Source organism: Pteropus vampyrus, unplaced genomic scaffold (assembly GCF_000151845.1).
Source record: "Pteropus vampyrus isolate Shadow unplaced genomic scaffold, Pvam_2.0 Scaffold83, whole genome shotgun sequence".
Lineage (NCBI taxonomy): Eukaryota > Metazoa > Chordata > Mammalia > Chiroptera > Pteropodidae > Pteropus > Pteropus vampyrus.
In genome coordinates this window covers 4,876,835-4,891,383 of record NW_011888864.1, presented here as the reverse complement: position 1 = coordinate 4,891,383, position 14,549 = coordinate 4,876,835, and the positions used below count along the sequence as shown (strand labels likewise).

Genomic DNA, 14,549 nt, shown 5'->3' with positions numbered 1-14,549 from the left:
CCATTCTGGTCCCTTGTCATTAAAATATGTGTATCATTTTAACACTGTGGATGTGAAATTATTAGGCGCATCTAAATTTTTCATTTATGCCTTTGATAATGAATTTCACAAATAATTATTATATAAATAGCATGCTCAAATATTGTGCAAAGCATTAAATAAATACTGGTGAGGAAGATAAGCAAGGTTACTTCCCTCACAAAGCTTAAAATTTTCTGCTTTAGTTCACGTCACACCCAAGTGTAATCAGAAATTTTTCATTTGTACATTGATTGGAGGGACACGTATAAGGCAGCCTGGCACTTGGAAGGTCAAATTTACATTCATGAAACTATTAGAGGTCGATCATAATAGCTGTGCTATAAAATATAATTACCATGCTACAGTAATCTCGAAAAAGAATGTCTTGTTATCTGTCTCATCATACCCACAAAAATACATAATTGGAATATTAAATTGATTTGAATTTTCCATCTCCTTGAAAGAGGTTAAAATTCATTGATTATAATTTATATGCATTTGACAAATTATTTTTGCTTTGTTTTAATGGTTTAGGTACATGTCACTGTGGCAGGTGTAAGTGTGATAATTCAGATGGAAATGGACTCGTTTATGGTAAATTTTGTGAGTGTGATGATAGAGAATGCATAGATGATGAAACAGAAGAAATATGTGGAGGTATGTATGTTAACTTTGCAGAAATTAATAAAGTACTGAATTTTTCACCTGTTTCATTGTACTTTTATCTCTATAGATTTCTGCACTAAATTTACCAATTTAGTCTGAACCTATGTTTATTTGGAAAACACTTCACATGTGGAGAATTAGAGTAAGGCATTCAGAGTAACTTGTACTTTTTAAATGCAGAATTAGATTGTTGCCATAGGAGAGCCAGATCATATGGCCAATAAGCTAACTGAATAGTTCTGAAGTGGTCCTAGTTGGATTCCCATCTTCTCTGCTCACCTTAGCTGCTTTTATTGTTTCTTTTTTCCAATCTTTCAATGTTTTAATTTCATTCTCTTTTGCTTTCTAAACCATAAGCCTTTAAATAGACTCATGTCCTATTGGGGACACAAAGGTCAATAGGATCATTAGCTTAGAATTTATCCAACCCTCCCCCTCCACCCTGATGCACGCACACTTATATATTATTTTTATGATCTTTTCTATGTGTACCATTACCCAAATCATTTTTCCATTGTACAAGTGATTGCATGCTTGCTAGTGCCAAGCATTGCAATGAGTACTTCACATTCACTAAGTAACTTAGCTAGGATCAAGCCAGTAATTATAGTAGAATTTAGATGCCTGTCTGCCTGACACTGAAGGCTGTGCTCTTGATTCCTCACTGTAGAAAATTGCATTCGTGCCCTTGCGTTGGAGCTCCATGAGAAGAGCACCTTCTAACCTATTGGCAAGTCTGTTCCCAGAGTTTCAATTTGCAACGGGGACTGGCACAGGAGAGGAAAATAGAGAGCAGTGAGAAGAGTTTTAGTTAAATGTTTTAGTCTGGCTTCATCAATATTGATAAGCAATTAGTTATTTCATTTATCTCTGACAAGATTCCAGGGCATGGAATTCTATCTTTCATGCAGAATGAGTGATTTCAGAAGAGTAATTTTCCCTAGAAGGATAGGGGCAAATGGAGCAAGAAGGAACTAAACCATAGAGAAAGTGTCAATAACATATGACAAGCTGTCTTTTTGTTTACAAAAACAAATTGTAACTTCGATTCCTATGGTCATCCGGATACTCTTATTTTAGGTCTGCTTGATTCTTTCTTTCTGGTTTCCTTGCTGTACAACCCACGAGGATAAAACAAACACTAAAACGTTAATTTTTCAAGCCAATGACTTAAGCTAGATGCTGCTCAAACAATTCTGCAAAAGGGCTCAGTCCAAAATAATTAGAACAATTAGATAAATCCACCCACAAATATTATGTGTTTGTCCTCCTGCTATTTCATTTCCAATTATTACAGATCAAAAAAGAGGAAGAGAACATGCTTGGGGCCAGTGTGTTCTGTTGCAGACTATCAAAGCAAAGTCTATTCGCGTGTGTAAATATAAACATTTCACTTGAAACAACACAACAAGAAATGTTTAACTTTCAACCTTTCCACTTATTATTTCTATTCGTTTGAGGCTTAAGCAATTTCATGGTGCAAAGTCTCTGACCACAGACACCAGTGCTCTGGTAAACATCTTCCACGGGTGACATTGACTGGGATTGTAGATCTTTCCACCTGTCATTCACATGAAATCAATCTACTGAGAGGTGCTTCTACAGCCCACCAGTGAAGCAATTCAAAATGAGATTTTCTTGCTCCATCAGTTTGCACAAAACAAAGAATGATGTTTATTGTCTGGAATGTGTATTTTCTTGAAGCTTATATTTTATCTCAATTATTCAGATATGTCTTGTTATAATATTTTTATTTGAGTTATAAGGATATCTACTTAATTTTCCATACCTGCAGACAGGTATAATTTTACATGATTTTTTTTTCACCTCTACTTAGTGATTTTTCAGTAAAACTCTAACCAAACACTGAACTTTATAAATAGACGAAGAATTTGGGTGTGAAGGATCTAGATTTATAATACTTTGTTAATGTCATGCTAATCCTTACATATATAGCACTTTACATAAATTTCCTGAAATTACAGAGGAAATAAATTCTGGTTTAAGAAGTTAATCAAATCTTAAAAAAACTGACTCCTTGGAAAGCTTTGAGTACACAATTGTCTTGCTTTTTTCAGTGTAATCTTCAAATTTCTGAGATTTGTGATAAAGCACTGGGATGTGATATTTTGTGTGTGTGTACATGTAGAGATATTTTTAAGTTCATAAATAAAATGTATAATATGTATACATGTTATAATTATAACATATAATTATAAATATAAGCATATAGCTTAGTAGCCATTATATGTGTTTAAGTGAACAAATTAAAATTAAATTTGTTGTAGAAATGATCATTGTCTCTCAGGTTAGGAAGAGGATTTTATGGATTTCCCAGTTATAGCTCATTTAGGCAGAAAACATGGCATCGTGTGTGTGGGTTCCTGTCCCTCTACATCTCATTATTGCAGCCTTTCTCTTTCTCTTTGTCTCTCTGATGGATGTCTGCTTGAAGGAAATCTCATCTGATGGACAACAGTAACATAAGAGACCAGTGTTCTATTGCATTTTCCTCTTCTTACGTGAGTCTCACAGGCCCTATTGATGCTCTTGATATTGGCCAGAACTGCCATAGTGTTCAGAAAGAAAAATAGCTTCACAGTTTCTCATGGACCCCCTGAGATTTTGGCTGTAGAAGAGAGAGAGAAGTACAAAGACTTTAGCCAGAGACTCGTAAAACACAAATTCCCATAAAACGGAAAGAATAGGCTAAAAACCAAAATCCAGTATGACCAGAATTTTCATCTTGTTTAGAAGAATAAGAAGATACATTCATATTTGGGTGGCATAACTACAAAAAGGGAAAACATAAGAAGTGATTTTGAGGTAAATATAATTGTCATCTTTCGGGAATTTGTAGAAGAATTGATGCAGATATGTAAGTATGGATGTAGAGAGTGATGATGTGAAATTCATTACAGATTGCTTGTACATAAGTACAAATTAGTAGGGTAACAGTTTATAGAGAGGTGGGAAATGAACGGGTGTCATGGTTTCCAGACACAAAATGATGGAATGCCCTTACCAATCATTTACATTCTCTTGACAAATAGAATGGTAATTTGACCTTGTGAGACCCAGGGTCCATGATATTTTATTGGTCTAAATGAGTACTCAACACTGATTTAGCTGAAAACCTCTTTTCCACATGGTGGAACACAACAGCTTGTGGGACACAGTTGAATGAAAAGATGAAACATTTTCTCTGGTTTAAGAAACGGTTCACTCATTAATAACGTGCATCTAAGTAAATACGCACCATTGGTTTCTCAACAGTTGATTTCAAATGAAATATTTTAATGACTAATTCAAGAAGTGCCCTTAGAGTAAATACTTAAATACATTTGAGCTTGATGCATACATTTGACATTGGAAAGTAATAGGTTTTCACAGTCTTTCATATTGTTTTTTAAAAATTCTCTCATTTTAATCAGCTACCCAGCTAGGACAAGTTAAAGGTCACTTTGACTTGCTCTGTGTATAATTATGTAAGTAAAGGCACAACCATAATGTTTGGGGGGCAACCTACATAATTTTATTATTTTAAGCAACGAATATGGAGCAGGTATATTACTTCAGAAGGCAAAAATGATTACAAAGGGATAGAAAGTTAATTCTGCTTTTGAAGTTGCTTTTTTCCTCACTGTATAAAATTCATTTTGGGTAAAGGCCATGGAAAGTGTTACTGTGGAAACTGTTACTGCGAGGCTGGTTGGCATGGAGATAAATGCGAATTCCAGTGCGATATCACCCCCTGGGAGAGCAAGCGAAGATGCACATCTCCAGATGGCAAAATCTGCAGTAACAGAGGTGTGTCATTCATACACATTACTACGTAATTGGGAGGAAAACAAAGCTCTTAATTGTTAACACTCCTTTTTTCTTTGTCCTCTTGCTATTTCATTTCCAATTATTACAGATCAAAAAAGAGGAAGAGAACATGCTTGGGGCCAGTGTGTTCTGTTGCAGACTATCAAAGCAAAGTCTATTCGCGTGTGTAAATATAAACATTTCACTTGAAACAACACAACAAGAAATGTTTAACTTTCAACCTTTCCACTTATTATTTCTATTCGTTTGAGGCTTAAGCAATTTCATGGTGCAAAGTCTCTGACCACAGACACCAGTGCTCTGGTAAACATCTTCCACGGGTGACATTGACTGGGATTGTAGATCTTTCCACCTGTCATTCACATGAAATCAATCTACTGAGAGGTGCTTCTACAGCCCACCAGTGAAGCAATTCAAAATGAGATTTTCTTGCTCCATCAGTTTGCACAAAACAAAGAATGATGTTTATTGTCTGGAATGTGTATTTTCTTGAAGCTTATATTTTATCTCAATTATTCAGATATGTCTTGTTATAATATTTTTATTTGAGTTATAAGGATATCTACTTAATTTTCCATACCTGCAGACAGGTATAATTTTACATGATTTTTTTTTCACCTCTACTTAGTGATTTTTCAGTAAAACTCTAACCAAACACTGAACTTTATAAATAGACGAAGAATTTGGGTGTGAAGGATCTAGATTTATAATACTTTGTTAATGTCATGCTAATCCTTACATATATAGCACTTTACATAAATTTCCTGAAATTACAGAGGAAATAAATTCTGGTTTAAGAAGTTAATCAAATCTTAAAAAAACTGACTCCTTGGAAAGCTTTGAGTACACAATTGTCTTGCTTTTTTCAGTGTAATCTTCAAATTTCTGAGATTTGTGATAAAGCACTGGGATGTGATATTTTGTGTGTGTGTACATGTAGAGATATTTTTAAGTTCATAAATAAAATGTATAATATGTATACATGTTATAATTATAACATATAATTATAAATATAAGCATATAGCTTGGCAGCCATTATATGTGTTTAAGTGAACAAATTAAAATTAAATTTGTTGTAGAAATGATCATTGTCTCTCAGGTTAGGAAGAGGATTTTATGGATTTCCCAGTTATAGCTCATTTAGGCAGAAAACATGGCATCGTGTGTGTGGGTTCCTGTCCCTCTACATCTCATTATTGCAGCCTTTCTCTTTCTCTTTGTCTCTCTGATGGATGTCTGCTTGAAGGAAATCTCATCTGATGGACAACAGTAACATAAGAGACCAGTGTTCTATTGCATTTTCCTCTTCTTACGTGAGTCTCACAGGCCCTATTGATGCTCTTGATATTGGCCAGAACTGCCATAGTGTTCAGAAAGAAAAATAGCTTCACAGTTTCTCATGGACCCCCTGAGATTTTGGCTGTAGAAGAGAGAGAGAAGTACAAAGACTTTAGCCAGAGACTCGTAAAACACAAATTCCCATAAAACGGAAAGAATAGGCTAAAAACCAAAATCCAGTATGACCAGAATTTTCATCTTGTTTAGAAGAATAAGAAGATACATTCATATTTGGGTGGCATAACTACAAAAAGGGAAAACATAAGAAGTGATTTTGAGGTAAATATAATTGTCATCTTTCGGGAATTTGTAGAAGAATTGATGCAGATATGTAAGTATGGATGTAGAGAGTGATGATGTGAAATTCATTACAGATTGCTTGTACATAAGTACAAATTAGTAGGGTAACAGTTTATAGAGAGGTGGGAAATGAACGGGTGTCATGGTTTCCAGACACAAAATGATGGAATGCCCTTACCAATCATTTACATTCTCTTGACAAATAGAATGGTAATTCGACCTTGTGAGACCCAGGGTCCATGATATTTTATTGGTCTAAATGAGTACTCAACACTGATTTAGCTGAAAACCTCTTTTCCACATGGTGGAACACAACAGCTTGTGGGACACAGTTGAATGAAAAGATGAAACATTTTCTCTGGTTTAAGAAACGGTTCACTCATTAATAACGTGCATCTATGTAAATACGCACCATTGGTTTCTCAACAGTTGATTTCAAATGAAATATTTTAATGACTAATTCAAGAAGTGCCCTTAGAGTAAATACTTAAATACATTTGAGCTTGATGCATACATTTGACATTGGAAAGTAATAGGTTTTCACAGTCTTTCATATTGTTTTTTAAAAAGTCTCTCATTTTAATCACCTACCCAGCTAGGACAAGTTAAAGGTCACTTTGACTTGCTCTGTGTATAATTATGTAAGTAAAGGCACAACCATAATGTTTGGGGGGCAACCTACATAATTTTATTATTTTAAGCAACGAATATGGAGCAGGTATATTACTTCAGAAGGCAAAAATGATTACAAAGGGATAGAAAGTTAATTCTGCTTTTGAAGTTGCTTTTTTCCTCACTGTATAAAATTCATTTTGGGTAAAGGCCATGGAAAGTGTTACTGTGGAAACTGTTACTGCGAGGCTGGTTGGCATGGAGATAAATGCGAATTCCAGTGCGATATCACCCCCTGGGAGAGCAAGCGAAGATGCACATCTCCAGATGGCAAAATCTGCAGTAACAGAGGTGTGTCATTCATACACATTACTACGTAATTGGGAGGAAAACAAAGCTCTTAATTGTTAACACTCCTTTTTTCTGTATTTCCTTCAGTATGGGAGGAAGTTGTCTTTTATAGTCTCTGACTTTGATGTAAATCAACATTTACCATAACACCAATCTTCTCTTTCTTGTTTTTTATTGAGTAACAAACAGAAAAATAAGAAAGTTGCTGTCATTCTTTAAGCTTCCCTGAACAAATAGTTAACATAGGGACTGTAATTTCTTTGGTGGCCATACAGAAATAGCATAGTACAGCTAAAAGGCAACTCGTATAGATACTGCTGTTAAATGTTTCTCGACTAACAGAATCATCTACAGCATGAGCATCTAATTATCTAGGGAGCATTCAAAAAAAATTCTCTTGTCTTAATTATAAGTAATTTGAAGATTTGGTTGAAATACAGAATTGTTGTAGAATCATTTCACCTTCATATGCAATAATAAAAATGGATATTGAACACAATAGATATAAAAACTATGTATCAAATAGCCATATGAAATTTAGACTGACCTTGACATGAATTAAAATATATTACTGTTGCTCAAATATAATTTAAAATGAGTTAACTAACTTGGTATCAAATCAAATGGTTTTAAATACTTTTTAAAAATACTTGAAAATATTTGTTTTTGTCTCTCTGTCAGCTATACTGGTAGATAAAGAAGAGAGCCATGCTATACTGTTCTTTGCCTACCTGACAATGCAAATAAGTGGCCATATTTCCTTTAATAAAATTATAAAAATCTAGAAAGCTAGATTTTGTTTATTTCTATAAATGAATGATGCATTTTAATACATAATGCTGATATGTAAAATCCTATCAGACAACTAATTTTATTCTTTTAAAAACTGACACAGAAAAGTGAAATATGTCACGTTTCTGTACACAGAGAAAAAAAGAAAAAGGCCTGAACTTGAAACAAAAATCATTTTAAAAAATTCTCTTTCTAGTTTATAGAAAATAGATCTGACTATACATCATGGTAATTTATGTTGTGTTTGTCTTTAATATATAAGGACATGTGTCTGCTTCAGTGCTTTTATTCAGTAGGGTCAGTAGTCACCATTATGATGTCTGGTAGGGGAAGGCAAGCCAGGGATGGTCACTGAAATGACCTTTTTCTCAGAAGGTACTACTTATATCTACCCTTGAACTCGTTCCTCATCATTGCTTCCTAGGTAGGAGAGAGACACTAATTCTGCACATACCTGCCTCATTTTCTGTTTTAGCTCATCTTCAGGGGCCAAAATACCAATGTTGTGGATACAGCTCATCGGTGATAGAATAAATGTTCTTTATTGCCCACTTTGATTTATGCACAGTTTCCAGTTGGACCCATCCCTCCATGTCATTTATACAATTATGAAAGCCATGAATATTTATCTTTAAAAACGCACATAGTAAAATGGAAAGAGATTTTATAATCTTAATATACAGATATAAATTCCTTTTAAATTTTAGTACATGATCTTTCAATGTCTTTATTATTTATTTTTAAAAATTTATCACCTGTGTGCTCCTTGGCATGTATTTTCTTCTTATTTTATACAAAAATTGAAAAATACCCTACATACTAATTTGTAATTTGCTTCTTTTTATTTAATCATATATTTTAGGTACCTTTCCATGCTCACAGAGCAAAAATCTAATTTTCGATTTTGATGGCTGCTTAAGCTACACATTGCATTAACTCTCCATTGGTTGATATTTATGTCATAGTTGTTTTTTAATAACACGAATGCCATCATATTTAATATTTTTGAACTGTACTTTTGTGTCTTTTTCCTTTCCTTTGGATATATTAATTGAAATGGACACATGTGCTAAATAATAACACACATTTACAAAGTACATATTGTGGAATTGCCACCTAGAAAGTTGTACCATTTTATATTATGTACCCTCAGCAACTCTCCATCCTAGCAATCTTTTTTCACCACTGTTAATCTGACATCCAGAATAATTCTAACTCACTGTGGTTTTATAGGTCCCTGACTTCACCCTTAGTAATTATAGGCTGAGTGATAAACAGTTTTCATATTTATCTGTCATCATTACTGCTTGCTCTCCAAAATTTCTGATTGATATTCTTTGCCTTTGTCTATTTTTCTTTAGGCATATTTGTCCTCTAGACATGGATTCCTAAGAATTGTTTATGTTTGTGAAAGTATCTCTTTGTCTTTTGCACACATATGACTACTTGTTCTAACTTTTTAAATTTTGTAGTTTTTTTTTTTTTGGTGTTTTGCTTCCAACTGAAATTTTAGATTTTTATATAGCTAAATTTATTTATTTATTTATTTTGTAATTTGGAAATTTTCTTTCAGCTTCAGAAATTTCAAAATAGAGGATTTATTATATAATTCATAGTTTTCGTTTATTCCTTACATTTTTAATATAACTAGATTTTACTTTAATGTAAAATGTAAGAAGGAGATTTAACTTTACCTTTTTCCCAAATTATTAGCTTGTTGCCCTAAAGATGATGATTGATAATCTACACAAAATAAATATGATCTACAACTAGATTCTTCTCCTATGCAAATCTCCAGATGACCAAGGTTATATTTCTCTATCTAGTCTCCAGCATCCTCTATAACTTGAGCTCATCTGATGTAGGAAACCTTATTCTTAGATCTTCTTAACATGAACCTTCTGCTCTGATGCAAGACTCCTTAGGATCCCCACACCCATCCCTACTCTTCTTTGTTTTCTCCTGCTTTCTTGACCTTCCCTTCATTTGCTCTACCTCCAATCAGTCCTAGAACATTTCCTTATCTCTCTGCATAGCCAGACCATTTCCCCTAATTACTTCAGCCCACACTGAGTTCCTCTTCTCCAAGCTTTTACAGTATTTCTTACAGTATTTATGTCTTAGTTTAGAAAATGTTAGCACTCATACATCTACTGTTTGTTAAGTTTTCTTTCATGAGCTTTATTTTTGTCAAGTAGATTATAACCTCCTTGAAGGCAAGGATTTTATCTTTGTTTTAATTATTTTGGTATTATCTTTGAGACAAACCAACACAGTGCTAATCACATATTCCATAATACATATAATTATTGACATAGACGAGAACTTTTATTTATTAAGGATTTCTACTATCAACTTGAGATGGTGTTTTTCCGTTGTAGAATTTTTTTTGAGTACATATATTTTCCAAATACAAAATAAGCCACAGATTTTAAAAAAAGTGAAATGTAAGATGCTTTCTTTTATGTTTTTTTCCTCTCTAGACCTATCTAAAATTATTTTTCCCTTCTAGGCACTTGTGTGTGTGGTGAATGTTCTTGCCACGATGTTGACCCAACTGGAGACTGGGGAGATATTCATGGAGACACCTGTGAGTGTGATGAAAGGGACTGCAGAGCTGTCTATGACAGATATTCTGATGACTTCTGTTCAGGTAAGTGCTCTCTGAATTCTTATTTTTAAATAAAAATATTCATTTTCCTATTTTCAACATTCCTTCTGATTCTCACAGAAACTGTCAAAGAACTGAATGTGTATTCTAAAGCATTGGCTATCCACAGCCCTTCTATTAGTAGTCACTTGAAAACCTTTAAGCGTTCACTCATTGGGCAAGACTAGAAATGAAAAGGCACTCTCTTAAAATTAGTCTAATTCCTCACCAAGGAGAACCATTAGCTCTAGATATGCTCGACTCTGAGAATGCAAAACTAGCAGACCTGATGACAATGAACAAGATAAGTACCATTATGACAAACTGTATTAATGTTACAAAGCATAGGATAATAAATTCCCGTGGCTATTTTAATGCATTAATTCTTTGATGTAATTTGTATCCTAAAATTATTCTGCAATTTTGTCTAGAATTGCATATCAATTAGTAGATTCAAAATTTTTATTTTATAAATATTTATGGAGCAGATAGTATTGGCCAGCGTCTGAACTGCAACTGGGCCACTGGGACCAGCATTTGAAGAGACAAATATGTTTCTTGACTTTATGGAACATGCCGTCTAAATGCAAAGGGAAATATATGATCTGTCAGGACTTTTAATGGTGCAATGGAAAAACAATGCAGTCATTTATCTTAAAAAGTGTCATTTAGTAAAAATGGATTTGTGGATTTTCAGTCCGGTTATGTTTGATAATCCAGAAGGCAGAGACATGTGCATATAAACATCTCCTTAAGCCTGAATGCTTCATTGGTGTATGTAGACAGATAAGAAACTCCACAGGTCTCCTGAAAGTTTGCTAGCAAAGGGAGATAAAGAGCTGCCTTATTTAATTATGATCATGCAACTGTAAAGGCTTCTCCGGCCTGGCTGAGGAGAGCCTTTTGCTAACACTTCCTCCTGCAGTAGGGGGTGTCCCTCTTCTGATTAGTGTTCTGGAGGATTTCCTACACATTTTGTGAACACCGTTCTCTTGAGGGGGTGCCCTTTTCAGATTTTTCTATTATTCATTGTATATGAATATTCTTTATTATCATCGTTATCGACACAACGGTAATAAAATAGCTAACAACTAGTGAGAGGCTTCTATATGCCAGACACTGTGTGAAGCACTTTCCAGATTGTTTCATCTATTTTTCATAAAAGTCTACGTGGTAGGGGTTATATTTATTCTCATTTTACAATTGGAGATACTGAGGCTCAGAGAAGTCTCATAGCTTGCCAAAGCCCCCACAGTTAAGAGATAGAATCCAAATTTTAATAAAGTCTACATATCTGAAGAAATTTAGAGGTGTTTTCTTTACTGAACAAATCTTTGTTTAAACTTCAATTTAATATAATATTTTAATATAAACATTTTTTGAGATCCAAGTATGCTAGAGGCACTGTATATGATATTAGGATATAAAAATAGTTTTAAAATCATAGGTTCTGCTGTCAAGAATTTTACTATTTAGCAAAGAAAACTGCCATGTAAACAAAATATTTTAAATATACTATCGTGTGGGAGATTTGCATATTAATAAATTTGTTCACTTATGTAGTCATGATATCGGGGACAAAACAGTGAACACAACAGGTAAGATCTCTCTCCTCATAGAGTTTATATGCCAGTGGGCCTGGAATGACAACAAATAAAAAAATAAAATATATAGTACATCAATGCTATTTATTTTTTCATGAGCATAGTGCTATAGATTAAAATGAAAAAAGGAAGGAGTTGAGAATGTTGGGACATGGGCTTCTTTGACATTTTAATTAAGTGCTGAAGCTTTTACAAGAGGTGGTGATGTATGGCTCATGCATTGCCAGATGCTTTTGGATCACAATACGTGTACCGTTCTGCCCTGAAAGGTAGGCTTGCAGATCAAGAGTCATGAAAAGAATATTCCAGGCAGAGGGAGTAGAAGTATACAATTTGTCCTGGAGACTACAGTAAGTTTGGTTATTATCAGAATGTACAAGTAACAAAGGATAAAGCTAGCGAGAAACAAGAGCTGGAAGACTGTTTACCTTGCTGCAAAATTTGAGTCTATTCTAAAGGTAATGAGGAGTTAGTGATGGTTTCAGGCAGTTGAGTGCTGTAGTCACAGGTTTCTAATTTGGTTGTTGGTGCAAATGTTGTTGCCACTTACTGAAATGGGAATTATAGAAGGAAGTTGTAAAATTCATTTCTAGATGTATTTAGCAAAAAAGACCAATGGCAACCCAAAGCTGATTTTTTTTTTTTCCAGCCTGTTAAATATGTGAGTCTCAAGGGTTAGGACGTGACAATTTAGTCATAGCACAGAGCTGGTAATTAACACTATACTGGAACTCAGAGAACACCATTTAAGAATGTCATTTTAAGATTATGACATAAACATGAATTGAAAAATTTTTAAATTGGAAAATAAAGGAGATAGCTAATCAGGCTATATATAAAAATTAAGTTTGTGGCTTTCTGATATGTACTTTTTTTTTTAGCATAGGGTACACTTTTCTTTGTTAAACCCATGATCCTGTCTCAATCCTGATTTTGGAGGGAGTTTGAAAATTTCAAAATAACTACATTATAATGGTAATTCAGGGTCATGTGAGCTGGTCTATCTCACTGTGAGGGACTTAGGGGCATGAAGTGAAGATGGACGATTGACACTTCAGTTGACACTTCAGTCCTTTTATAAGTTCACAATTCCTGTTTCATGTTATTTAGGCTTAGAATTACTACTATAGGTTAGGCAGGTGAAGGCCATTAAGGAGGACTCCTTGGATTCTGAAATTTTCCATTTCATCTGTTCTCGCCCTTCTTCTTTCTACTCTATTTTTCTCTTCTCACATTTTCCATTCTTCCTTCTGGTATTTCAGAGAAAAAAATTAAGTAATTGGGCAATTTTGATTGCGTGGTTGGTGGTGTTTCTCATGGGAGGAGTTTAGGAGAGAATAATTAACCTTTTAAATATGGTCTCCATACTGTAGGTGTAGACAAGTAGGGGTGGACAGAAGTGATGGAGTAATGTGCTGTAGTTTGAATAGTAAGACATAAAATCTATAATTGTAATTTTATTATTTGTTTGTAGAAGTGAACTGAAAGTGGCCAGTTCTCCACAACCTGCCTCCCCAACTTAAAATGAAGAATTTAGGAAAGATGAAACGTACATTAACAGAATCCTACTCTGTTAGACACTTATCAAGTTCATTCACACACCTCATTCCATTTTATGTTCACACTAACTCAGAGAGGGAGACATCATTATCTATATTTTAACAGCAGAAACAAGTTTAAAGAAATTAAGTAACTTGACAAAGTTCACACTACTTTTGTGTCATTTGAAAACACATATAGCTTAAGTACTTATGTAATTTAATCTCCAAGTGATACAAATAAAATTCTTCAATTTATTTTATTTGGGTAAGAAAGAACGGTCCTCTGGGTGCTCAAAATTCTTATAAAACTAAGCTTCTCTGAACATCATTATGATCTGGGATAGGCACCAATCTTGGTCGTATTTCTTCATTCTTACTAAATCTGTAGAATTCTAGATATGCTTAGTAAATTATTAGTCTTCACAATTTTTCTAATTGCCAGTCTAAATTGCACCATACAGCTGATTATTGAGTATATGTTAATACCTTAGTGTTACAGGACAGAAGTAACCCAACTACCTTGACATTATGAAGTGATTTACACAAGGCTGGAGTATAATAAACTTCAAATGAAATGCTATTTTATTTTTAGCTCCTATTCTTGCCATCCTGAGAGTGTTGGTCTTATTTAAATCCAAGGGAAACCTCCATATAAATTAGTTTAAGGTGGCTCTTTTAATTGATATTTTCATTTTATTTATTCATTCTCACTTTGTCCACTCATCTGTTCAATGATACACTTAGATGTATATATTTTGTACCTCTTCCATCATGGATATGCAAGATACAAATATTTTAAAACATAATCCTTGCTTCCAAATAAATTTGCTTTATTTATTTCTT

The 14,549-nt window shown here is 33.8% G+C and overlaps 1 protein-coding gene across 1 annotated transcript in view; it reads left to right on the top strand.

Moving 5' to 3' along the window:
• Positions 1-14,549, top strand: part of ITGBL1 (integrin subunit beta like 1) — a 189,021-nt gene that overhangs the window by 71,223 nt on the left and 103,249 nt on the right. Inside the window, exons 4-6 of the mRNA XM_011363195.2 lie at positions 556-678; positions 4,357-4,497; positions 10,424-10,564. Coding sequence (XP_011361497.1) covers positions 556-678; positions 4,357-4,497; positions 10,424-10,564 — 405 coding nt within the window. The remainder of the gene's footprint in view (positions 1-555; positions 679-4,356; positions 4,498-10,423; positions 10,565-14,549) is intronic.